At 43.5% G+C, this 27941-nt stretch overlaps 1 protein-coding gene across 3 annotated transcripts; it reads right to left on the bottom strand.

Annotated features, from left to right (window-relative positions):
* Positions 1–63: 63 nt before the first annotated feature.
* On the bottom strand, positions 64–25958 carry ZDHHC7 (zDHHC palmitoyltransferase 7). 3 transcript variants are annotated; one of them, XM_081201275.1, is made up of 8 exons: positions 25729–25958; positions 18264–18345; positions 11550–11872; positions 8102–8226; positions 6620–6716; positions 5084–5165; positions 3618–3748; positions 64–3433 (listed from the first exon to the last, which is right to left on the bottom strand). In XM_081201275.1, the coding sequence occupies exons 3-8, from the start codon at positions 11853–11855 to the stop codon at positions 3257–3259; spliced, it is 918 nt and encodes a 305-aa protein (XP_081057401.1). In that variant the 5' UTR covers positions 11856–11872; positions 18264–18345; positions 25729–25958; the 3' UTR covers positions 64–3256. The 3 variants fall into 3 exon arrangements, with proteins under 3 accessions (XP_081057401.1, XP_081057402.1, XP_081057400.1); XM_081201276.1 differs by lacking the exon at positions 25729–25958 and adding an exon at positions 20868–21047; XM_081201274.1 differs by lacking the exon at positions 25729–25958 and adding an exon at positions 20872–21047.
* Positions 25959–27941: the final 1983 nt, after the last annotated feature.

Below are 27941 nucleotides of genomic sequence, written 5' to 3'. Positions count from 1 at the left end.
CACGCAAAACATGAGCTCTGCTGTCAATATATAAAAATGAAATTAAATATCCAACACAAAGCCCTCAATTAGTTACTTTATTTTACATTAAAAAAATTACAACAGAACAAGGATTCGAAAAGCCAAGAAACTCCATTTTCATACACACACGCACACACACTTGCTAAGTCACACACAGGTTCAGCTGCTTTAAAAGGGATTTGCTGAGTTCCAGCAGTATACAGTCCATCAAAGTGTATGTATGAAGTCTTGTGTTAAAGCAGATATAACCAATTCCCAAACTAGGTGAAGGTACAAAATGGAAATGGGCAAGATCTTCCTGGGCTTGCTGCATTTTTACCCCTTGCTTTGGTGATCCAAATCTAATGTTATTTATCTGCTTGCAAGTTCTGCCTCCCTAGTAATACATGCACAGACTTGACGGAACTGTGAATATGTACATAAGAACAAACTGCAGGCTTTTGTTCATGGGCTGAGAATGGACTGCAAAGATCCCTTGAGGCATTGTCTGAGCATTTTTTGATTCTTACAGGTTGCTTAGTTCACCAGCTGTGTGTGCCTGGCTTCGCTACAAGTCACCGCCCGCCTGCCATGAGCCCATTTTTCTGTATAGCAGGTAGTGCACACATCACCATGGTTCCAGTTTATGCCCTGCATGGTGGGAGAGCAAATAGGACCCCTTCATCACCATATAAATACTGTGATTTTGTAAGAAGCCTCTCCTGATGGAGGCCCAATTCCCCTGCTCCAAGGGAGAATTGTTTACATGGATGTATGTACAGTGTGCTTGCCCCACAGCTTACACTATGTGTGTTTGAAGAGGGGGAGCCTGTAACAAATTCATCACCTACATTAGGAGGGTCAATGAACTGGTATGCAGTATGAAACAGACCCTTCCGTTGTATCTCTTGTTTCTCCTCCCGTACTTCTATTCCTCCAGATCACACAGTTTTCATTTAATGCCAAAGACCAAAATGGTCATGCAGGAAGCCCCCTTCATGGGAACACACGCTTGGGCATCATTGCCATCCTGCTATAAAACACAATTCAGGTCATTATAGTTAAGACGCTGCACAGAGACATAGGCGAGTGAACCTCCAGGAATTAAAGATCCTACTGGAAAACTCACACTAAACTTATAGCCTACAAGTCATTCAGAAGAGGGAATTCTGCATGAGACAGAAGTTTGCTTGCTGTTTGCTTGCTTTTGTAATAACAGAAGTCGCAATCCACTCTCTAAGCCACTTCTTTTCAGCAGTGGGAAGTGCTGGGGTAATATCAGCAAAGTCCCAGCTTCCCAGGCACATGCATACTCTGTCATCTGTGGGGTGTGCCAGCCTCCAGATTCTTGAGCATGCTGGTACTGTGATACCAACGGCTAAGCAAAAGCTCAGTCTCGATATGTTTAAAGGCAGGTTTCAATTTTGAAAGGCTTCCCCCGCCCCCTCAAAAAACATTTCTCCTTTCTATATATGCATGCTCAAGATGTGAAGTCTCTTGTTTAAATGGCATTAAAAGAAATTGGGGGGGGGGAGGATTAGCTTCTGTTACTGAGCACATATATCATTCCCTTCAGACAATGTTTCATTACTTGCAGATGTAACAGCACATTCAGACCATGTAGTGGTTTCACTCTACAAGGGATGGTAAAAGCTGGTTTGATACCATTGATTTCTCCAGTTCAGAAGTGATTTTGTTTGGAATATGGTAGCATGCTGTATTTCCTTTTGCTGCCAAGGATTAAAAAAAATAAAATCATTACATGGAATCATCACAGTCAAGTACTGCACTTGTTTCTGAAGAAATCTGCCCATCTTCTTTGCCGACAATGGTAAGCAAGTGTAGCTATGAGTCACACGGTTGGCATGGCTGCAAGGAGACTATCTGAACAATTGGCAACATTCCCAAATGCATTCAAGATACATCAAGAGAGCCCCATATTTGTGTAGGAGTGCTGACGAGTACTCAGCGCTCTCACAAGAGTAGTGCCAATAGCTTTAACAGGACAATGCCACTACAAGAATCCCTTTGTGGAATCAGGAGGCGCCTCTCCCACTGCAATGAACATGAAAACTGGTGTTATGTGTCAGCAGTGCATGCACAATGTTGCATTAGTAAACTCAGCAATTAAGGCCATCTGGAACCAGCAAGTCTGACTTCCACAGAGCATGTTTAGAATCTGGCTGCAGGCCAGCATGTTTAAAGACATGCCTGTTCTTCAGATCTATTGCAGCTTACATCTTCCCACCCCCTATGTGCAAGTTCACTAGGTCTTACCCATAGCTTTTGAGAGGCCTGGCTTGCATTCTGACAAATTTATATAATGAAATGCAAGAAGCAATTGAAGCTGTTGGTTCAATTAAGAGACTTCCAATATGCATTTTTTCATGCCACCAGAAGTTTATGGTTCCACTCCCGCCCCCTTTTGGAAGGACAAAAAGTAATCCTTCAATGCACCCAATGATGAGTTCCCTTAGAAATTATAATGAACAGGAAATTGGTGTAAATACCTCAGGGTAGAACAAAACCCTGCAATATGATTTCCGCACACTTACCACTTAAAACTGAATCCCAAAAAAGGAATACTTTTCTGAGCCTATGGAAATTTTGGACACTGAGTGGCCTTGTATGTTTTGGCTACAAGGTAATGGATTACAGACCTGTTCAGATACCCACATGCAGAAGTACAGCTGAGGGAGTCTTTGGGGACAAACAGAAAAGTTACATAATGGGGCTGAGCATTGCCTAAAAACTATCAGGTCAAAAATGGTTTCTTTTGGCTCATGATTTCCAGCATTTGTACTTGTATAATAACATGATTGACAACTGTGCCTTGCCACAAAGTCATATAAAAACAGCAGAGGTCAACTCCTTAAAAAAAAAAAAAGACACATATCAAATAAAAGGGGTTTGACAAAAATAAATGCATAATTAGTCCTCTAAAATAATAAGTTACAGTAGTAAAGACAATATTTTGGCTTCATAGTGTGACTGTCCACTTTTCTTGGTTGTTTCTGATTGTTTTGTCATCTTGCTTGAAAGCCATGTGTGGTAGTATCCAGTTTACACTTCTGAGAGTTAATGAGATGTCTGTGACTATAAATGTATAAAATTCTGCTTGCTACAAGCAAAATGTTTCATGTGTGTCAAATCTTCATTGGTCACAGGTAACTTGTGGGCAGCTTTTTTCTTTTTTCCTGGTGCCCAATAAATACAATATACTACTTTTTGTGAGTTCCAGCATGATTATACAGACTCAAACAGAAAACTCAGGACCTCCTTTCTTGGCTCTTAGCATAAGCCGTCTGATTCGAAATCCAGCAAACGGATTTATCCATAGCAGAGAAGGCTGGCCCCCAAAGACAGATTTCATTCCTTCCCAGCGCAACCTCCGTTCCCATGTAGGCTTCTCACTCTTCAGTCTTTCAATCTCCTGCAAGTAAATATGATAAAAATTGATGTTAAGAAATTTGGAAAGCACGCTAAACTCTAGCCAAGACTGAACATCTGTCTCAACAGAGGATATGGAAAGGGGCAGAACAAGGTCATAGGAGAAGCAGGTTCAAATCCCTATCCAGTCCTGAAACCAGACCCCAAGAAAAACCCTCAATTCTGACCGTTTCATCGTTGCATATCGAGTGGATCTGGGTGCCGAACATTACTGCGGTAAACGTCAGAAACAGAAAACCCTCAAGGCACAAGAAGATCAACAGGATCACAGTCACAGGTGGTGAAAAGTCACTGCATTCTGAAAGAGAGCGGATGAGCTTCAATGAAAAAACAAACCGCAACAAGCACGCCAACAAGAGTTAACTTCAAAAGGATTAGCAAATCTGAGAATGTAACAGGAAGTTAGGAGGATCACATGCATACACATCAGTAGCCAGACTGTTGGCCTACAAGGGGCCAGTGACATGTAGAATGGGAGTTTGTTCCTGTATGGAGCTGCCACTGTAGTGGGACACCATGTGCTCAAATTGAAAGCGCCTTCCAGGTGCTTCAGGCTCAGGTGCCACCAGAATTTTTACAGATCAAAATACCCAGCTGTATTTATATGGCAAAGTATAAAACACAATATACGCAGGCCTCCCTCATCACTGATTCACCATGCTAGGTAGGAATGCATGACCCGCGCCCACATGCACAATTTAAAAAGGCAATTATTTTAAAAGCAAAGTTAAAAGGCACGGTCTATTGGAATGTGTCCCACCATTGTCAAGCTCCAATGACTTCCTTAATAAGGAAGGATGATGCCTGTTCATCTTTGTGATGGAAATGGCAAAAACCACCTTAGCAAATACTGCAGGGCTTCTCAATCATAGATTTACATGGGTGACCAGCTTTTTAGGCCAAAATATCAAAGGGCTGTTTTTAATCTTGAAAGCCCTATACACCCTGAGCTGCCAGAGGACTGCCTTCTCCCCTATGGATCTGTCTGACCCCTTCAGAGGTCCTTCTCAAGGTACCCCCATCTTCGGAGGTAAGGAGGATGGTTGCCAGGGAAGAACTTTTCAGTGGTGGCTTCTATACAGTCTTGGTTGACAAATGCCTTGCGACTTGAACGTTCTGGCTCCTGAACGCCGCATACCCGGAAATGAATGTTCCGGTTTGCGAACGTTCTTTAGAACCCGACTGTCCGACGTGGTTTCTGATTGGCTGCAGGAGCTGCATCCAATTGGAAGCCGTGCCTTGGTTTCCAAACGTTTTGGAAGTCGAATAGACTTCTGGAACGGATTCCATTTTACTTCCGAGGTACCACTGTACAATCCCCAAACAAATCTGGGAGGCATTTTTTAAAATAATACTTATGTGGTGAGTGAAAGCTTTTCTTTATTAACCAAGGTGTTTGAATGACTGTTCTGCTGTTTTTACTGTTTTAGTGGTTCTTGAGGTTTATCTGCTTTAAAAAACAACTCTGTTGATTATTATTTTTTAGATAATGCTGTTAACTTTTCAATTGTTTGATTTTTACATGGTAGTTTCTTTTGTGGCACTTGGATACTCTGGTAGAAAAGTGATTTAGATATACCAAAATAAATAAGTAAAACGCCATATTACAAAAGCAACTGAAGTGTGTGCTTACCAATCCACTGTCCTCTGACGCAGGAGAAGAACTGAAACCCACACAGGATGAGAGCATGAGCTGAAATTAGAGCTATGTACATCTGGAAGTGAGAAAAAAGATTTGCAAATCAGCTCTGAAAACCATGCAACCATTAGGCAGGCAGTCAATATTTAAATTCTTTTACAACTTGTAAGAGGACTATGCTAGACTGTGCAGTGCTTTCAAAATTCTCTTTTTTTGAGACGGGGCAGGTGGGCAGAGAATTTGCTGCATTAGCTCAAGGTTTCATCTAGCACAGGGATAGCAAACCTTTCCCACCATGCCTCCACCCAGATGTTGTTGGACTGCAACCCCCATGATGATGATGATGATGATTTATATCCCGCCCTCCCCAGCTGAAGCCGGGCTCAGAGTGGCTAACAACAATAAAAGTAACACAGCATTCTAAAATCAATTCATCTTAAAATCAATTCAAAATCAAATTAATGGCAACCATTGGGCTGGAGTTCTGTGAGGATTACCAAAGGAGGGGGTCAGACTGTGCCTTGGCCAAAGGCCTGGTGGAACAGCTCTGTCTTGCAGGCCCTGCAGAAAGATGTCAAGTCCCGCAGGGCCCTACTCACTTGTGACAGAGCATTCCACCAGATCGGGGCCACAGCCGAAAAAGCCCTGGCTCTGGTTGAGGCCAGCCTAACCTCCCTGTGGCCCAGGACCTCCAATATGTTTTTGTTTGAAGACCGTAAGGTCCTCCATGGGACATACCAGGAGAGGCGGTCCCGTAGGTACGAGGGTCCTAGGCCGTATAGGGCTTTAAAGGTTAAAACCAGCACCTTAAACCTGATCCTGTACTCCACCGGAAGCCAGTGCAGCTGGTATAGCACCGGGTGAATGTGATCCCGTGGCGAGGACACTGTAAGGAGTCTCGCCGCGGCATTCTGCACCCACTGGAGTTTCTGGGTCAGTCTCAACGGCAGCCCTACGTAGAGTGAGTTACAATAATCAAGTCTGGAGGTGACCATCACGTGGATCACAGTGGCTAGGTCAGAGCGAGAGAGGTAAGGAGCCAACTGCTTAGCTTGGCGGAGATGAAAAAATGCCGCCTTTGTTTTAGCTGCAATCTGTGCCTCCATGGAAAGGGAGGTGTCGAAGATTACACCCAAACTCTTAATGGACGGTGCTAGCACTAATTGCGCCCCCGCAAGAGATGGGAGTTGCCCCCCATCTCAAACCAACGGCCATGAAGGCTGGGCACTGAAGGCTGGGGATCTACACGCTGACTATCTGTGATCTAGCCCATCAATGTTTCCCAACAACAACTAGTCAGACGGATCCAGAAAGCCATGAAGTCAACAGCTCTCTCCTGCAGTTTTGGCATCTGCCCCATCAACTGATATTCAGAAGCACACTGTGTCTCTGAGTGTAGAGGTTCCAACTTGAAGATTCAACCCCCAAATTAGGATAGCCAGGGACAGTTTTACATTGGCAACAAACAAACAAACAAACAAACAAACAAACAAACACTAAACAACTAAATAAATAAATAACCCTACTCACAGTAAACAGCACAAAAAACCTCTGGTTTCTTTCCCCCACACAGTTATTGACCCAGGGGCAGTGATGATCCATCTTCCGAATGCATCGCTTGCAAATGCTAGTGGAAGGAGGGGGAAAAACACTGAAAGTTATGCTGTGGTATGTGTTACGGATATTTTGCCCTTGGTGACTGCAAAGAGGCCATCTCTCTGGAAATCTAAGACGCTGGCATGCGTGGTACAGGAGGCCAAATGGAGGATGATTTCAAACTGCAGCTCGTTCAATGCAGCCGCTCTACATTAACAGATGCTGTAGGACATTCAAACATTGTGTGACTTAATATTGTTTGTTTTCTGCATGTCAAAGTGAATAAACGTGATTAAAATACACACAAACACACCTCAGGGGGCACACCTTGCTCCCTCCCCAATAAAAACAGTTCAATGAAAACTGAATATACTTAGAAGTCTTGGAATATTGAGTATTAGCTGGAAAAGAAAAATTGGGGTGGCATAATGGAGGAGGGTACGACTGGATGGGTGGCTCTCTGAGCAGCACTCAGGTTTGAAGGTGAGTATATACATTTTGTTCCTTGCCCCACCAACAATACTAATGCTACTAATTATAATAATTTTCAATATATAACAACATTGCACAGTTCCACATTTCATTCTACATGGAGTGCTGGCACCTTCCCTTACCTTGAGATGAAGGCTCTCAAGCACTACATTTTCTAAAGCTAGCAATTTTTAGTGCAGATGAGCTCTGCCAGATCTTCCAGGAATGGCCAGATTCAAATGCTTTGCTATCACAAAGCCACAGAAAGCTTTTAAGCATTCAACTTAATGCTTAGAAGAGCGAGGCACAAAGAGATGGTGGGACAAAGTGGGGAAGCAGCTGCAGGCAACTTGTGGAGAACAACAACCCTCCATGCTCCTGCTTAGCTTGTTCAGACAAAAGGGAATCTGAAAGGAATCTTGAAAGAATTGACCTTATCTGTCACTTTTGCACAAGCTATAGTGAATTGCAGGCAACTTAAAAGTCACACAGCAATGCTCTGTTCCGAGAAAGCTGCAAATAGAACACACATGAAAGCAAAGAATGCTTTTAGGGAAATGTGCTGAAAGAGGCATCTCTGAGGTCTGAGAAGCCACGCAAGAGTCAAACTATATATTACACCGAGACTGCCATTGTTTATGAGATTTTTTTTTAAAAAAACAAACAAACCACAGCTTCAATCCTTATTGGAAGTATTCTGCAGAGACCGTGAGGCTAACTCATTTCCCCAAGAGCTGAAGTCACAGGGAAAATTGCCTTACTATTTTCCCCAGGAGGGAAAGTGGTGGAGGAGGATGATTTTCATTGGGGCTGTGGAAAGGAGGAAAGGGGTCAACTTCCTTCCACCTGCATAATTGCAATATGCAAAGACGTTTTTAATATCACTTATAGTTTGGGCCTTGGATTCCAGGCTGAGAACAGTACAGAAGCAGCAATGGGACATACCTGCAATGGTGGGCACGTTCCGGTTTAATGCTGCAGCACTTTGGACACTTGTAGATTACTTCGCCTGGTTTCAACTGCAAACTCTCCATGTACTCTTTTGTGGCATTTCCTTTTGGAACAGCCCCCTAAGGCATTACAGATGGAAAGGAAGACAAGGCCCAGTTACTGGTATATATCTGAAGAGTCCCAGTGGAGTTTTCGAGAGTGATCTAAAAGGCAACCTGAAGGCACAGCTGAGAGCAACTTTAATGTTACTTCTATAGGGGCTGAGGTCCACAAGTTTCATGCAAAAGGTATATTCCAAGCAGGGATTTGGATAGAAAGAAACAGGGCACCACCACGTTTTTGAGGGAGTTCTCAGCAGAAAGGAAGGCAGAGTAATTTAGAGGACCTGGAAACATTTGGGCAGATGAGGTGGCAGAGCAAGGTGGTTGCAAGTAAACGTGTACCAGGACAGGAGGGCAGAGTAACAAGATGGGACAAGGATCTGGGAGATCTTTGGTGGTAAGGACTAACTGCCCTCAATACGGAGCCTATATACATAGAAATAACATTTTAGAAAGTTAGAGAGAAACTGCCATATTTCCTCATACACTGGGCCTTCTCAATAAGCTACCAAACTGAGCAGGATCATGTTCAGACAAAAACGTGCTTGTATTATGATTTACAATCCTAGTTTAGGTAGATAAAAAAGGATCCTATTCCTCCATTTCTTTAGCAAGTGATATTATAGACATGTAAGATTTAATCTTGGGAATACACCAAGGAAAAACACACTATGTCCATGAGGAAGGTCTGTAGGAAGGAAGATGTATTAAGGGTTTTCTGGTAGCAAGACCATAATGGGGCAGACACTGGAGCAATTTCTTTGATTTCTGGCTACAATTTCCCACTTGACTATTCATGATGGTTTAAGCTTTGGCAACTGAATGTTCACTGTGATCCAAGCCAGAGGAGTGCATATGTATTCTATGCGCAACTGGACGGTTTTCTTATTTTCAAGCACAAAGTTCTGTGGGGTGCGCGTGCATGTGCAAATCACCTCTCTCAACTCTAAAGGCCGCTTTCCATGAAAGAGAGAGAAAGGCAGCAACACAAAACTGATAGCAGTTACTGAAGCATAGGTCTTAACAGTAATGGACAATTAAAAGAAACAAGCAGGCACTAGGGCCTGGAGGGAGTACTGCCCCAAGTTTCAGTGTGGTAGCTAGGGAGAACTGCAGAGGGTGAGGCTATAGGGATGGGGAATTCTTACATGATAACAAAGCAGATGCAGCAGTCTAGAGGCAAGGTTGAGCATGATATGTGTCAAAGAGGAGGCTAATGGGGGCAGCTGACCTATTCTTGCCCTTCAATTTCCCCTCATGTCATTTAAGGTGAGCCTCCTAACTGCCCTTCGGTCAGTGAACCTGCAGTTCACTGACTGTGGTTTAACTCAATGTAACTGGCTCTGTATTTAAAAGCCTTTCTAAATGACTTATTATGAAATCTCTTAAGTGGTGTACAAAAATACTATACAGTGGTGCCTCGCAAGACGAAATTAATTCGTTCCGCGAGTTTTGTCCTCTTGCGATTTTTTTCGTCTTGCGAAGCGCGGTGTCGGGAAGGTTTTGGAAAAGCTTCAAAAATAACCAAAGTCTTTAAAAACCTCAAAAAAGGCTACCACACCGCGTTCTATGAGTTGCTCCTCGAAGTCAAGTCGCAACTGTAATAGCGGTGTTAAGAAAAAGGAAACAAACTTGCAAGACGTTTCCGTCTTGCGAAGCAAGCCCATAGGGAAAATCGTCTTGCGAAGCAGCTCAAAAAACCCTTTCGTCTAGCAAGTTTTTTGTCTTGCGAGGCATTTGTCTTGCGAGGTACCACTGTACTGGCCACTCTGACTGGTGGTGACTCTTCAAGGTTTTCCCTAGTCCTGCTACCCATGTTTCATTTAACTGGAGGTATGGGAAATAAGTCTGGGACCTTCTGCATGCGCAGTGTGTTTTTAACTTCTATATGGATACTCCTACCATTCTCAACACTGAGCCTGGAATGGGGAACTGCTGGTTTCTTTGGAACCAGCCCATAGTCTCCTGTCCAAGATCTCACCCTCTGATAAATAAATTAGATTTAGTTGGGAAAGCTTCCATTGGTGCTAATGGGAGCTTTTTCTCTAATCCCAATTACTGTGCTTGGAAATTCTAAAGGGGTGGCAGCTGAAGAGTAAGGTTAAACTCTGCCTGACATGACCCCACCCTCCCAAAAGCCCTCCTGTGTAGCAACTGAGTTTAGAACCAAAAGCTTCCACTGGGGTCAATGGAAGCTTTTCTTTCTAGTTATTGTGTAGGGCTGATTTTCAGTGTGGAAAGAAGTGCAAAGAGGAAGAGGAAGAGGGTGTGTGTGTGTGTGTAAGATAAATGAAAAAAGAGGGGAAATCGTGTAACATAAAGATGAGTTGGCTGTGGTATTTGTCACTGTAACTGACTTGTACAGGTTTGATATTAAAGAGATATATAGTAAAATGTTATTTAGGGAGATATTTGTAAGTTGTAAGGTAAGATGAGTGCAAGGGGGCACGAGTGAGAATGGGACAGAATGGTGTGGTGTGTTGTGTCCCGATTGGCTGAGGGTGGAGTATGACAGTGTGTGTGTATACAGAAAAATACAGTTGCGGTCTCGAGAAGGGTGGTTGGTGTGGGTGCTGAGGAGCAGGGGGCAGAGTGGGCGGGATAGGATTAGGATTTGTATTTGTATTAGGAAAAGAGTTATAAGCACATGCTATGAAATTTCTAATGCTATTGTTGAAAGCAAATCATACCTATTAATGACTGCTTTTAATAAATATTTGTTCATTCAAACACCTCATATTTGGCCAAGCCATCAAGGCTGTGACAAAGTTGGTCAGAGGTATTATTGTCTAGATGGCAGTAGCAGAATACCAGTGGTTAGAAGATTGCTTGAGGTACTGGAATTCCAGATCTGGAAACCTGATAAGGCAAATAGGAGCCCAGGGGGTTGAGAGAACATTCACCAAAAGGGATTGATGATTTGAATTAAAGTATACTCTTGCTCCTAAACCTGAGTATGACAATGGGTATGGCCCTGCCTGATTTTGGCTTTAGCAGTATGTGGTCCTCAAAAGATTATCCCTAAAGGAGCACAGTCCTTAGCATAAAAAGATTTCCCAACCCTGTGGTAGGCAATCCACAAGTGCATGCCAATAGAATAAATTACTAGGAAAGGCTTCACACACAGTAAGAAGTGTTGACTGTTCAAGCATGAAGTGTATAATGCTAGTTGTGTTTCCTGTTTGGGGCATTTTAATTTGACTGTAGGTTTTGTTTGTTCCCAAACACGTTTGTGGTGCTATGCAAGTGCCAAAAGTTCTGCCCAGAAAAGATTCCCTGTGTATCACTGTTCCATGCACACAAAATGGTTAAACCCAACTGTGAGGAACATGTCTACTCACGGGATCAGTCAGCATTGTTCTCAGGTGCGAGGACAAGGCGAGCACTGCCAAGCAGTTGAAAAGGACCCCATTGATGAGGGAGTACCAAAAGTCTTTGGAAGGCAGCAGCATGACAAATGTCACTACAAAATCCGCATAGATAACGAGAAGCCAAGTCATCACCGCACAGACCATCCCACAGCCGTCACGGATGAACCAGACCCGGTCGGCCATGTCAGACTCCGACGACGATGAATCATAGCTGTCATTTTCGGCAAGCAGCGGGTGATGCTCGACGTCGCGGAACCTGTGCCCAGATGACTGCATGATTTTCTGGACTGGCCCTGCAGAAAAATAATAAGAGGGCAGCCATGAACCAAGGCGTTTTGACAGCAGATGTCAGGTTCTATTACCATGGGACAGAAGCAGGTCTGATGGTAGAGGTTACCTCACCATAACAATTTTGTTCAAGGAACAGTACTTTAGCAAGAGAAAGTGCAAATCTTCTGTCAGTTACCTGTATATTTTGCACCTCCCACTTCTCTCTAGCAGACAATTTGTTGTGGTTGTAAGAACATGCACAACCCAGTAAGATACATCTCACACCACTTCAAGGGCCAGTTATATATTTTTACGAACTCTGAATTCTTATGTCAACTGCAGGAAAGCATTTTGTTAAAAAAATTAACTGAAGTTTTTGTTTTTGTCCCTCCTTCAGAGTTCTCTGTATGTATTCTCATCTATTCTAATCCCAAACCTGTGGTATTTTCTGCATTTCACAGCACACCATTTTTTCTCTTTCTGCACTCCATCCATTATCCCTCTTTTCCATCACTCATGAGTAGGGTGAAGGAATTAAGCCAAAAACAGAAAAGCAAGTGGAAGCAGAGATTGCTGCAGTTAAAGGTTCATCTGTGGTCAGGAGCATAAATTAATCAAGCAAAGACATCACTGTTGTTTTCTTTGAGTCTGCAAGTGACTTTTTAAACCATTGTTTTGACATTTCCTTTAGACTGAAATGAATGTAAGTTACATACCTTAAGTAAATAGTTATTTAACTTATGTTAAACAGCAGCAGAACACAAATAACACTGTATATGGTGGAAACTAAACTGCAGCGGAATGGAAACAGTGCCGACTGTGATGAATGGAAATTGCTGCCTTTTTACATCTCTATCTGCAGATTTCTCAGCACCCCCACTTCATAGGTACTTATTTTTTCTCTTCCTCACCCCCAAATCACTTTGTACTCCATGTCACCCCTTTTTTCTCTGTGCATCCTTGTCCCTTATTATTATCCTCATCCCTTCCAGGCTCTAATTTTTGCTCATTTTGTTGCTGTTGTGCACTCCCTTCCCCACGATCACTTTACTTCTACAACCACTGTCTGAAATTGGTGGCAACAGCAAACCAAATGTTTGCTACCCCAACCATTAACCCCACTAAGGAGTCTTCAGCTGCAATCACCAGCTCACGTACTAGGGAGTAAGCCTCAATGGATCACATGGGATTTCCTTCAGAGGAAGCATGTTTATGATTATGGTACTACATTCAAATGGAGCATGCAGCTCCATAGAGGGAGAGGAGCAATGAAGATATTGTGCTGTAGACATTCTCCCTCCCTCATCTCTGCCTTTAACAAGAAGGAGAAGCAGGCTTAGTCATTTTCAAAGAGGTGGGAGATGACTGTAAGTTGTAGGCATTTGGAATTCCCCAAATAGGAAAGGAGTACAACTGGCTCATGTGACTAACATTACGTGAATGCTCTTTACAACATTCACATAAGACAAGAAAATGAAGCCTATGCAAGATAGGTTTTTAATTCACTGAGGGAAAACATTTATACGTTTGTACAGAGTTAAAAATAGTTTATATTACATCCAGGACAGATTCCTCACTTACAACAGTTAATTCTAAGTCTCATTTAAAAGTATGAAGAAATGGCCTTAACTGCTCTAGCTAATTAATGTTTACTCTGAAGCAGGATCTACTGAATTCAACTGAGGCTCATATTAACATTTCCCTGAGAACCAGCATCATTTTTTTGATCCCAGGGCCCCCCCAAAAAGGATTCTGCCCCCCGCCACCACAAGTAATTTAGGCAGGACAGTTAGCATATGATGAGAGCACACTACAATTGGTACAGCAAGGTGGCAAAGAGATTAAATGAGGCAGGAAACCCAATGTGATTTTCATTCCACCATAGATTAGATGGCCTAAGGCAAGCCACTCTTGATCTTAATCTCTGCAATTTGAGGCTTATCAGACTTGGGTACCTTTCAGGGTTGTTGTGAAGCAGGGATGGAAACATTCCAGCTCTCTATATGCTGCTGAACTACTAATTCCCATCAGCCTCATCCAGCATGCCTAATGACCAGGGGTTCTGGACATTTGGAAATCACGTAAATGGTTATGTTCACATCACAAACCAAAAATATACACTTCTGTGCAGACGGAATAGCAGGGAGATCAAACAATTGATCCCATATGGTGCTGGCAAGCAGAGGCAATTGCTAAAGCAGAGACAATAGCTAAAGCACACACACAGCAAAAAATATGTATGTCTCAATTTATACAATGACTCAACGAAAAAAGAAAAGAAAAGAAACACGGCAGAGGCTACTCAACACACTGCAGCAGCAAGATCTCTGGATGGGGTTGTGCTTTGCACTTTCAGCTAGCAATTTAATCTTGGGAACAGATGCTCTTTCTGCTGCCCACACATTCTGTTCATTCAAAAGTGGTTAAGTGGTGAAATAGGTTCCAGCCTTATGAAATAAATCTGCTTTCCACGAGAACACCTTATTTTTACACACTGACTTTTATACTCATTCCCAGGATAGAACGATCTAAATCAAGTCAATTTAAAATCAGTTAAAAATAGTAAATTTATTTAAATCACTGTCTTTAAATTAAGTTTCCCCATTTTAAAATTGATATATTTTGTGAACAAGTGTTGTATTCACTGATTCCTGTTGTGAAGCAAATTGGTTGCAACTAAGCTGAGTTGTTTTACAACCTACAAATGTAGGAAGCTGCCTTATAGAGACTACAGTCCTACACAGAATCAAACCAGTGGTCCATTTAGCGAAGTACTGTTTATACGAAGGTAGCTGAGGTGGAATCCTCCAGATGTCTTGGACTCCCAACTTCCATAGAGCAAAACATCATCAGGCCTGGCTCGTGCTGAAGGGAGCTGCAGTCCACAACACAGACAAGAGATAAATTTACCGTATTTTCCGCCCTATAGGACACACTTTTTCCCCTCCAAAAATGAAGGGGAAATGTGTGTGCGTCCTATGGGGCGAATGCAGGCTTCAGGAAGCTATCCGCTTTTGGAGAGCTGCCTGCACCCCGAAGCCTCGGGGTGCGCTGAGCTCAGCGCCCCCAGGCTTCGGGCTTCATGCAGCTCTCCCACGGCTTGTGGAAAGCTGCCTGTTCTGGGGGCTGGGGTCGGGGGAAGCTCGGGCTTCCCCCTCCCCAGCCCCGCGCCTGGGGGAAAAAAAATAATTCCCCCCCCTTTATTTCCCCCCCAAAAAACTAGGTGTGCCCTATGGGCCGGTGTGCCCTATGGGCCGAAAAATATGGTATCTTTAGTCTTCTGCACACATATGCATGGATATTAAGTGAGACTGCCTTCCTGTAGAATATGCACATTTATGTGAAAATAACACCTACTGAATTAGGGACGCGGGTGGCACTGTGGGTTAAACCTCAGCGCCTAGGACTTGCCGATTGCATGGTCGGCGGTTCGAATCCCTGCGGCGGGGTGCGCTCCTGTTGCTCGGTCCCAGCGCCTGCCAACCTAGCAGTTCGAAAGCACCCCCGGGTGCAAGTAGATAAATAGGGACCGCTTACTAGCGGGAAGGTAAACGGCATTTCTGTGTGCTGCGCTGGTGCTGGCTCACCAGAGCAGCTTCGTCACGCTGGCCACGTGACCCGGAAGTGTCTGCGGACAGTGCTGGCTCCCGGCCTCTAGAGTGAGATGAGCGCACAACCCCAGAGTCTGTCAAGACTGGCCCGTACGGGCAGGGGTACCTTTACCTTTACCTTTACACCTACTGAACCAAGTGGAACTTATTAATAAACTTGTATATGATCAGATGTTCAAAACATTACAGGTCTTAAGTGGGAAAACTATGAGATGAAAAATGCCTATGCTGTTTGGTTATTGTTGAATCATAACTATTCATAATTTGGAAACAGAACACCTTGCAGAGTTCAGATTGTTGGAGGACATAAAATAAAAGTTATAAAATCACCCATATGAACTGGTGAGAAAAGGGTGCCATCTCCTGGCTCCCAGTCTAAAGACTGAAACTTCCTCCAAGAACACAACTTGGAGCTCATTTGTCTTACTTTCTTCAAATCCTTCCTTGAAAAGCCACATGTTCTTTGGTGCATCCCTATAGTTCTCATAACATTACCAAATCTAACATTGTGCTGCTGAAATATTATTCCACTGTATACACATGCTTTCAATTCCTCCTTTCCTCTTCTGCAGCTATCTTCCTTGTCAGAAACTGCCAGCCCCGTGCTTGTGGGTACCGTGGCACAAACAAAAGCTTTAATTAGTGACCCTGGGCAGGTACCCCAGTGTCAAATGAGCACCTGGGAGACCAAATCCCCTATACAGTGGTACCTCGGGTTACATACACTTCAGGTTACATACGCTTCAGGTTACAGACCCCGCTAACCCAGAAATAGTACCTCGGGTTAAGAACTTTGCTTCAGGATGAGAACAGAAATCGTGCTCCAGTGGCGCAGCGGCAGCAGGAGGCCCCGTTAGCTAAAGTGGTGCTTCAGGTTAAGGACAGACCTCCGGAACGAATTAAGTACGTAACCAGAGGTACCACTGTATATATAAAGGTGTGATATAAACGCAGCCATAAATAAATAGATAGATATATAGATATATAGAGAGATAGATAGATAGTCTCTAGCCCTTCTAGAAAGAAATGGGGCAAAATGTGCTGCTATCTTCTATGTGACTTCAGTGAAATGAGAGTGAGTGCCATGTCTTTGTACTTAGTAAAGCACCATGACGACGGATGGCATGTTGTAAATAAGAGTAATTTTGATAGATGCTCACAATAATGTCAAGTGCATGCATTAACATTGTTCCTTTTAAATTTGGCATATTTTTGAAAGAGAAACAGTATCATTTACTTAAAAAATAAAATTGAGGGTTATATCCAATGTTAGACCCATTAATACTACTTTACTTGGATACAGCTCAGCATCTTTAAATACTAAATAACATTCCGACTTTTTAGCTACCCTATTGGTTTCATTTTGCAATAATGCTCTCTCCCAGCAGATGGAGGGTTTTTGTTTTGTTGGTGGGACTAGGTGTTCACTGATCTGCACTTGGTGTCTGGAGTGGAACTATAATGAGCTTCATTTATTTGCTCATTGCCTCATCGCACCAGGAACAGAAAGGAGGCCCCAGAGAGCCTCCAACTATCTATATAGAAAATCAAAGTATTATGACCAGATTGCAGCATAACCCCAAAAGTGCCAGAAATAGCATGAAACCCTAGAAGCACTTTCATCACTGAAATCCCTATTGATTCACTGCTATTAAGGACCATGTTGGAGAGCAACCTGAAAGCACTGCATTGATTTGTGATATCTGAGCAGATGCCTCACCGCTTTCCAGCTTATGCTAGGTCCCCTTCCCTATAGCAAGTCAGCTTCAATGTAGTTTAAAGCGCCTGCTTACCAATTTTGTCATTACTGATTCTCTTCCAAACATTAAGCTTACACCATCCAATTTGATCATAAGAAGAACTTTTGGTGTTTCTGAACCATATAAGGCAAACCCCACCCCTTGTCAAAAGGTATTCACAAACAATGGAAGTTGTAGTCCAGGAACACTTAGAGGGGAAGCAAGATTTGAAGTAGAGACTTCAGCCTCAGTCGCATTACAGCACATCACCTCTGTGCAACATGCTGCTTTAAGTCACTAAAGCCTGTTGAGCAAATAAGCAAGTTGAACTGCGGAGGGGGAGGGAAGCTGCAATAGGATGAAATTTGAGGTAGCTGCATAAATTGCTCAACTTACTCCGATCAGGATGCAAGTACAAAAAGGCCTATTAAGGTAACGTCCCAGGAACAGCATGAACTTTGAATGGAAGCATGCTGAAAGTTTATCTGCCTTGAAGACAAAGACCTAATGAACACATACAAATGATCTGCCATTTATGTGTGGCAGGTTGCTATGCCAATCCAGGGGTGCCGCCAGTTCATAGGAACATTATACTGAGTCAGACCATTGGTCCACCTTGCTCAGTCTTGTCTATGCTGACAGGGAGTTTTTCGCAGCCCCACCTGGAGACGGAACCTAGGACATTCTGCATGCAAAGCTGGCGATTTACCACTCAGCTATGGCCCTCCCCTCGCCTTTTTTTTTTTTTTTTTTGGTCTGGCAAATACAGCATTTGAAATAACAAAGACAAATGCCACTTCTGCTTGCTGAGCCGCTACACACAAGTTGCTTGAAGAGTGGAGGAGCCTCCCTGCTTTGGCATTTTAAGGTGAGCTGTTGTAGCTTGTTCCAAGGCATCATACTTACGCCTATTGCTCTATTTTTACAAATCTGAAGAAAGCTTATTCTGGGCTACAGGCTCACCATTAGGGACTTAACAGCATCTAAACATTTGTATTTCTATTTGCAACCCACCTTGAGCCTCTGGGGACAGGCTGGGCAATAAATCCAGAATGAACACATACCTGACAAGGAGTGTGAGTGTTAGTCTGACATCTTGCTGTTCCTTTGGGCTTCTAAGATGCATGTAGTCATAGTTGATGTAACCTGCACAGACATAATAAAGCCACTCATTAGTTACAAGCACAGCAGCAAGGTTATAACAAAGCATGAGGTGTCTTCTGTGATGGAATTACAACACATCTGTAGAAGCCAAAAACCTGCACTAACGTGGAGGAAAACTTCCATTCTGACCTCTGATTCACTTATCAAGTTAAAAAGGCCGCTTTTCTCCTCTGCCCTTGGATAAACACTGAATCTCTAGGAAAAAAGTGGGGGGAGGGGCTTTGGCTTTTCATTTTTCTGATGAGAGGATAATGTTAATGATAGGCATTATCTACCATCAGCTGTTCAGGAAATCTCAGACTCAAACCATTTGCCCTGCCCAGCTGCTCCACGCTGCTGTCCAGCTGTCTGATCTCTTCACCTCCATGTTCTTCCAGCAAGAGATTTCACAACTGGGAAACACCAATATGTGCTGTAGAAGACTATATATCTAAGAACTTCTACCTAGAGCACAACATGGTTGCTAAATTACTGACTTGGATTGTATCTTGTAGTTTCATTCTGGGCACAATTTTAAAATGCTGGTGTTGACTTTTAAGGTCAGTAAAGACTTGGAACCTGGATACCTAAGAAGCCATCTGCTCTTACATGAACTAGTCCAGCCATGATAAACTTCATCGGAAGTCCTTCTCCAAATATCTGGGCATTGTCTCTTCCTCCATAGCTGAACTCCCTCCCTAGGGATGCTTACTTGACACCAACATCATGAAGCTTTAGGTGCCAGTTAATAATGATGTTATCTGCCATTTGTTTTTCTTTTTTTCTTTTACTGAATTATGATTTAATTTTACTACTTCTGAGTGGATTTTTGTGTGTCTATATTTTGCTGTCTATTTATGCTGCCCCTTTGCTATTTATACAGGCAATGCTTTGGGGAAGGTCTTAATTATGTTTATTTTTACGTAAACCTTAACTGGGAACTTGCCTTGGAAATTTTAGCAAACTGAAAGGTGGGATATCATTCCCTCCATTTATGAAGTTCAGAGGTAGGTGACAGAACTTGCATAGCCAAAACAGCACACACTCACAGGAGAGGTAACAGCAAGTTTGTGGAACAATCAGAATTTGCTGAAGTTAAAAACAATAACAAAAAAAGCGGGATCCCAAAACAAACCACTGAGCACTGGCCACACTCAGTGGTCACAGAATGCTGACTAATGATTTGGGGAGGGAGAGAACAGAAAAGCAGGTAGGTGGGGAATAGAATGGAATATTGTAGACTACCTGAGACAGTAAACCAGTGTCCAGTGGTACCTTGGTTCTCAAACGCCTTGGTAATCAAACAGCTTGGAACCCAAACACTGCAAACCCGGAAGTAAGTGTTCTGGTTTGCGAACTTTTTTTGGAAGCTGAACATGCTCTGTTTTGAGTGCTACGCTTCCGATTTGAGTGCCACACTTCCATTTTGAGTGTTATGCTGAGGTCTGTCTGTTTTTGCTATTTATTTTACATTTCTGTTTTTGCAGCTTTTTTGTTTTGTTTTTGTGACTATGTGGAACCTAGTTCAGCTACTGATTGTGTGAATGTAGTACATTGTTTATTGCTTGCATTTTATGGATCAACTGTCTTGTTAGATAGTAAAATTCATGTTAAATTGCTATTTTAGGGGTTGTTTCTAAAGTCTGGAACAGATTAATAAATTTTGCATTACTTTCTATGGGAAAGCGTGCCTTGGTTTTGGAACGGACTTCTGGAATGGATAAAGTTTGAGAACCAAGGTACCACTGTATGGACATTGCAGCATCATATATAGAGGCACCTTCACCTATTATTTCAAGTATGAACACGTCCCCAGACACAGTGCTTGAGGTTTCATGACCATGAATTCAATTGGGAAAAATTCTGTCTCTGCAGTCAGATTAGCTCCCCCTTCTCCCAAAAAGATTTCTGTTGGCAGAAAAGAAAAATCTACAGGGCCCTAAACGTGGGCACCAGTGACAATATTAGCGAGAATATCCGCATTGACAATGTAAGCAAAGCTGTCACACACAGTTAAGGCATGGTTTCAAAAACGAAAAATGAAAATCTCACAGCAAACTGGCTCTGCTAACTACAGAGTCAGCATCTCCTCTCTCAGAAGGAAGGCCAGCCAGTCTTTCATTATACAGGTCTGCAGCCCAGGGGAAGCCCTTCTGCAGGAAAGCAGCAGCTGCAGGAGACTCAATCTACCTATAAGTGCCCAATTAACCCCCTCTTGATTATTTTGTCCAAGTATTCCATGCTCAAGGTCACAGTTGCTCTACTCTAGCTAATGGTAGATTTTCTGCAATTGGATACGCAAAATGATCTTGAAGTAAGATATTTTTCCTGGAAGCTGCCTTTGTACACGGCCAGCTGTACGTTAGGAAAGTCAGGGAATTATTTTCAATTATGCTAGGCTACCTTTCACTTTTTGTATCTCCCAAGTCTCTGACCTTCACAGTTTGTATATCCTTGTGTCTTGCACCAACTCCTTCCACCCCCTGCGTGATCCATAATCAGTCCTTTAAGATGACTTTACTTACTTACATGTAAGTAAGGTGAACTGTTCTAGCTGAAAGGGTGAAGGGGCTTGGGAATTCTGCAGGCCTCGCAGGCGCTGCCCGACCCACACGGTGCTGCATGATGTCATCCCATCATGGAAAGCGGGCAGACCCTGTTCAACCTTGAGGGCCAGTCACAAGTCCATAGCTCCTTCAGCAGCAAGGCTCAGCCATGCTGTGTGAAACCGTGATGTCACAGAGCCCAGCCATCTCCACTCTGCTTGTGAGGAGGGCAGACCCACGTATTCAGCAACAGGCTGGTTGAGAGCAGTCACAATTTGAGAGTTGGACACAGACACACCTAGAAGGGCCTGAAGTTTACAAATGGCAAGATAGGAACAGACACACAAATCTGAAACTAGTCCTTCTTCCTACATAGTTGAGATTTACTGAACCCTGGCTTTGGTTAGGATTACACAAGCAAGCCCACACACACTACCCCCCCATTACAGTTACACACACACACACACACAAAAACCCAATCCAGGTTTTGAAAGGCAGTCTTCTGGAGCTTTCTCAATGCTTATGACATTAATACGAAGCAGTGTGATGTATGTTCCATTGAATTGTATACACATCCAACCACTTTCTTTTGAAGAGTTTTCCAAGTACATACAAAAATCTACCTATTCTTTTGCATGCCAGTTACTGGATTGCTTAATCCAGTAGAGAAGGACCATACCTTTCAGTAACGAAGTGCCCACTTTGCATGCAGGTACAGTCACTGCCTTCTCCAGTTAAAAGGACTTCAGGACCAAGTGCTTGAAATAACCTCTGCCCGAAACCCTGAAGGATCAGTCCAATCAGTCCAATCAGAAGAGAAACAATTCAGCTAGATGGACCAATAGTCTAACTCAGTTCCACATAGAGCTGCTTCACATGATTTGTCTCGAGTACTGCTACCGACACCTTTATTAAAACACTAGAGAGCTTGGAAGTACGCAGGTACACAGCTAAAGTATTTGACATCAAAGTCCAAGAAACAGCACTTATCACAACTACTTACTAAACTACTGACTCCTATTTCTGGTTAACGAACTTTACTGACGAAGGTTCCCTTCCCCACAAAAATTCATCATGCTCACATTCATCACGTTAAAAATTCAAGAACAAATTATGTCACCCAAGTCAGTTTTCGGTAAGCAAAATAAGAAGCCAAAGGCTGTTCTCTTCTAATAAATTATACATGTAAAGATCCTTATTGTACCAGGTAGACTGCTTTACACCATTTGGTTTTCGGCAAAACATTTCAACAAAGTGTCCTACTGCACTGCACGGTAACGACAAATATGCATGGGGAAACTATCATGATTTTGTTTCACTGCCATCGTGTTTTCAGACTCCCAACAACCAAAAGGACTAGAATCATATTTGAATAATAGGTAACAATATCACAATACCACTGCTCAGTGGCGCAGCACCTGCTTTGCATGCAGAAGGTCCCAGGTTCAATTCCTGGCATCTCCAGGTAGAACTGGAGAGACCCCCTGGCTGGAACCTTGGTGTGTTTCTGCCTCTCACTGTATACAATATTGAGCTATTATTTACTTATTGAATTTATATCACATCCTTCCTCCCAAAGGAGCCTAGGGTGGCAAATGTGTCCATAATTTTCTTAAAGAGTATTCCAAATTCCCAGATGACAGCTCCCAACAGTTTTATACAAATATTAAAATAGCAACGAGACGAAAAGGGCCCTTGTGGGACCCGTAGTCCAAAAACCACAGAGCCAAGCGACAATCTGCTAGTACTACTTCCTTGTAGCAACTCTGCAGGTAGGAGTGGACCCACTTTAACACAGAACTTCCTGCTAGGTGGACCAATGGTATGACACAGTGTAAGGCAGCTTCTTATGATCCTAAAAGCTGCACAGAGATACAGCAGGGACTTCAAATTCTTGTAGTACAATAGGGACCCTCTCTCAACTTTGGTGACTGTGATTGGCTTTAAACTGCTTTAATATTGTATTTTTATAATGCTGTAACTTGCCCTGGGATCGCATGGTAAAGGGCAGGTAAGAAATCAAAGAAACAACAACACAAGTTGTGTGTGCCTATTCCAAAACGATTAACAAAGTTTCAGGTTCTTACTTGTTTTACAATTTGCTTAAATCATCTGAAATGTGAGGACCTTAAAGAGAGAGGTTGTATTGAGCAGTGATGGTGGTGGGGAGCCAATTGAGGAGTTAGGTGGAGTACATGCAGTTTCCTGGCAGTATGTCCTACCTAGTTCAATCCCTTGTCAAAGAAAAGGAAAAAAAGGAGTGAGGGGAACCAAAGACTGCTGAGATGGAAATATTATCTCTCTACCAGAGACTCTTGAAAGCCAATGCTAGCCACAGTAGAGAATGCTGGTGTAGATGGACCATTGGTCTGACTCAATATAAAGAAACCTAATGAGCAGTGTCTCTTAAAGCCAAGGATAATGAATTAAATCAATGACAATGTTCCTTGATTTCTTTGCTGCAAAGACAGCAGCCAACAAAAGCATCAGCATCTGGCTCTCAATGTGAGTTTTTCTGTACAAGGTGAATGAATTTTTTTTAGCAGACATATCAGAACAGAAAGCCAATTATCCCAGACACTGGGCTGATTAAAAACATTTTCTCTCAAACTTGGTCCTACAATCATGGAGGAACACAAAGCCATGGCTGGAAAAGAAGGAGAAAACTTATTCTCATTTACAGGACTAGGTCACTGGCAGTCCTGGAAAATGAATGCTAATGGTTGAAGATTTCACCTTTATGCCAGGAGGAAAAATGTAAGCCTCTGTATTAAACTGTGCTGAGACAAGAACAAAGATAACAGCATGATGGGAAAATCCTGATCAACAGGGAAACCAGGACCAATTTCTCATAGAGATGGCAAGCCAGTGTCTAGCCTACACCACATCAGCCTGTAAGTGGTGACTTGAAAGTAAACCATCAAATCCTGTGCTTAAAAAAAAAAGCAATTATGTCAGGGAGACAGCAGGGTTCCTGATTTCCTAGTTTTCTATGTGGATGGATTTTTAAATATATATATATATAGAGAGAGAGAGAGGGGGGGGAACATTCAGTCAAGTGCATCCCCCCTAAGGCAACACAGTTCAGGCAACCATATGCTCAGTGAGCCCTAGATGAAGCATGGTACAGCTTTTGCTGTGGGGTGGAACAGTTCTCCAAGGGCTGCAATCTCGTGCACACTAAGTGGGAATACCTCCAAGTACAGGATAGGGCTACAAAGATGGGATAGGGTCGAAAAGTGTGAGAAACACAAAGTAACAAAGTATTGAAGAGTAGAAGGCAGTAACGGCTGATTTTATCCATGATAGTTTGTAGGGGTGGGGGTGAAATACAGGCTATCAGTTGTCAGATGGCGATGAAAAGTGTGGTCAAGTAGATGTCGTTTTCAAATGCACAAATAAGACTGGGAGGGGTTTACAATTAACTAGCTGGAAGAGAGAAAAGGTGTTAGAGCTGTTGGTTTAGGACTGGAGAGACCCAGGTTCAACTTCCCATTCAGAAATACAGCTCAACAAGTGCCAGTCATGACCTCAGCCTCACCTACCTCAAGGGTTAGTGAGGATAAGAATGGTAAAGAGAACCAAGCGTACCTTGGCAGAAAAGTGTGATTTACCGTAGGTAAATAAGCATAAATAGTCAAGCAAACTAATTAAGTACAGTGGAACCTTGGGTTACGTACCATTCTCCTTACGAACACTTCGGGTAACGAGCTCTGTTAACTCGGAAGTAGGTCTCCTGGTAGTGAACTTGCCCTGGGATGCAAGCGGAAGTCGCACGCTGGCAGTGGGTAGCCCCGTTAGTGAATGCACGCCTTAGGCTAAGAACAGTTTCGGGTTAAGAACGGACCACCGGAACAAATTAAGTTTGTAACCGGAGGTACCACTGTACTTATTTTAGTATATATTTTAAACATCTGTTTTATTATATTTATTGCATTTCTATCACATCTTTTCTCCAATGCTCTCAAGGTGGCGTATATGGTTCTCCACCTCCTCATTTAATCCCCACAACTCTGTGAGGTGGCCTAAGGTCACCCAATGAGCTTCATGGCTGATTTCCTAGGTCCTAGTCTAACACTGACCATTACACAACACTGACCCCACTGTTTCTCAAAGGAGCTCATCACAAACCACCTCTCACCACTTTCCCCAAGATGGTGACTACTAAATGTTGCTGAACACCAACACTGTCAGTTCCAATCAGTGTGGTCAATGGTAAGGGATGGGAGCTAAAAGCTCAACATCTGGAGGATGCCAGCTTGGGGAAGGCTGCTCCAGCTTAAATGTGCTATATGGCAGCACAGGTGTGGGCCTTCCCAGTGGTGGCACCACGTTAATAAACTTCTTTTCTGAAATACTGGTAGTGTGAACTCTTGATTGGCACCACCCAAAGGCCTTACCTTGTCTGCCCTGGCCTTTGTTGGGAATGAGCACTGACGCTGGGTGTTGTGGTGTTCCTCTGCCTACGCTGGCTGCAAGTTTAAATTGCTATTTGTTCGATATAGTTTTAGTTTTGATTGCATTCCCCTCCATGGGGTCGCTTTAGCGATGGCAGCACAGGCCAAATAAATAAATATTCCAAATAAATAAACCAAATCTACTTCACACAGCCATGAGAGAAGCCCGGTTGGGGGGAGGTACAGTTTGTGGGGCAGAGGAACATGGGGGGGGGGGAGAACTGGTGACATGCTTGGTAGGCGTGGTCTAAAGAGGAAGGAGGGGTCGAAAAGGGCGTGGCTTGGGATAACGGAGGCGTGAGGACACCCGAATAGGCGTGGCTTAGAACAAGGGCGTGGCTTGCTTATCTCTCTTTCTCCCTGCCCCTCCCTCACAGACTCACCGTCGCTTCGGTTCCTTCAGGGCTTTGCCGACGATAACCCAGGGTGATGAGGGCGGCGGCGGCAGCGGCAGCAGCCTCGCATTCCAAGGCCCGGCCCATCCCGGGGAGAGAGGAGCCCCTCCGCTCGCGGCCCGCCGAAGGGAGGTTGGCAGGCCGTGTGTGTAACGGCCGCTGCCGCTGCTATGAAGGGAACAGGGCGAGCGCGAGCTTGGGAAGCCAGCCCGGCGCACTGCGCAGGCGCCTCGTCGCGCGGCTTAGGCCCAGCCCCTGAGGGGTGGGGAGGAAATATGGCTCTGCGCATGCGTAGAGTGATGGGTTCCAAAGGGGACAAGAGAAAGAAGAGTAGAAAAAATTAGGGCACTGAAGCGACTCTGGAAGTCATGAAAGCAAGCCTCTTTTCCTGTTCTCCCATTAATCGAAAATGCCGGGGGGGGGGAGCAGAAGTAACAGCGCGGGAGCTGCGGAGCATACAGGGCATCTCGTTTTGTTTTGTTTTGCTCTCAATCGGAAATGCCCCGCAAATGGCAGCTGTCGAATAGAAACTTGAAGTGAGGGGTGATGGGCAGCGCTCCTGGAAAGGCCCGGATTCCTCGTTGCGCTTGCGCAGTGCATAAAACGTGCCTCCTCTGCTCCTGTTTTTTCATGTTTTCTCCTGGGAAGTTTTTGACCTGTGACCTTTGCCGTGATTGTAATTAATTGCTGCAACGGGGCTTCATTAGAATCCGGGGGCTCAGCCTCACTTCCAAAGCCAGCTTCTCTAGGCCAGGCTTCATCCCTGGAGAAATCATCCCCAAATTCAGGAAGGATGGGAATGCAACTTTATTTAATTACAATTAAATTAAATAATTTCTTTAATACAGTTTAATGTGCAGTCATTCACACACACACACACGTGCCATTTATGACTCCTTTCTCATAATATAATCTCGAAGTGATTTCACATTAAAACAATAAAATTTGCACAGCTTCATAGATAAAAGCAATCAGAAACATTAAAACCATTTAAAAACACTCATTTGTATTTTTAGAGGTTCATATGTAATATAGATACAGACTGGAATAAATTCCCTGCTTTTGTTGCCATCCTTCTGAAAATGAATCTAAAAAGAGCTGCAAAATCAAAACAAGCACTAAACCAATTAAGCAATACTAGATAAAACGGAATGAAATGACACAATCTATTCCCAGAGCGTCCTACAATAATTTTCTTGCAAATACCTTGGTCTCCAAGTGGCTCAAAAAGCTGAGATTAAAAGAGCCAAATTAGACGTAGGGTTGGATCTGAGCATATATAGGGCAAGCCTGTAAAAGTCCCAAGATAGCCTCACTGAATTTAGTGGGAGCCCAAGGCAATGTACACACAACAGCCTTGTGAGGTACGATAAGCTGTGGTAATTACCTGCCTCAAGGTCAGCCTGTGAACATCATGGCTGAGAGGGGATTTAAACCTGGGTTTCCATGCAGCTGTTCTGACAGCTTAACAACCAGTGAGAGCCAGTGTGGTATAGTGGTTAAGAGCAGTGGACTCATAATCTGGAGAACTGGGTTCGATTCCCTGCTCCTCCACATGCAGCTGCTGGGTGACCTTGGGCTAGTCACACCTCTCTGAAGTCTCAGCTCCACTCACCTCACAGAGTGTTTGTTGTGGGAGAGGAAGGGAAAGGAGAATGTTAGCCGCTTTGAGACTCCTTCGGGTAGTGATAAAGCGGGATATCAAATCCAAAATCCAATCCAAACTCATAACACCTACACTGGCTCTCTACTCAGCTGGCTGTCAAAAAATAAAGAATAGCCAAGGAATGAGAACACCTTGCTATAACACATATCAAGAAAGGGCCTTGGCATTTCATTTCAATGTAAAAAAGACAGAAGCCTGATGTCCATTTTCCAAACTCCTCACTGCAGTATCTCATCCCCGTGCAGGTTTACTTGGCAGTAAGTCCCACTGTATTCAAAGGGCCTTATTCCCAGGTAAATAACCATAGAACTGCAGACTGAAATAATTCCCTGGTTCTATTTTCCCCATAATCCATTGATCTCTATTTGGCCACCAGGTGGTGCATTTAATTCAAAGGCTGGTGCGGGAAAGGTGTTACTTCAGTTATTCCAGTGTGTTATTTCAGCCCTCTGGGAGCTGATTCAGACTGGTCCAAAGTCACCTAGTGAGTTTCATGGCAGAGTGAGGATTTGAACCCTGGTCTCCCAGGTCCTAG

Source organism: Podarcis bocagei, assembly GCF_964188305.1.
Source record: "Podarcis bocagei genome assembly, chromosome: 7".
NCBI classification, from domain to species: domain Eukaryota; kingdom Metazoa; phylum Chordata; class Lepidosauria; order Squamata; family Lacertidae; genus Podarcis; species Podarcis bocagei.
The sequence above is the reverse complement of the archived record's forward strand: the minus strand, read 5'-3'. Positions and strand labels throughout refer to the sequence as shown.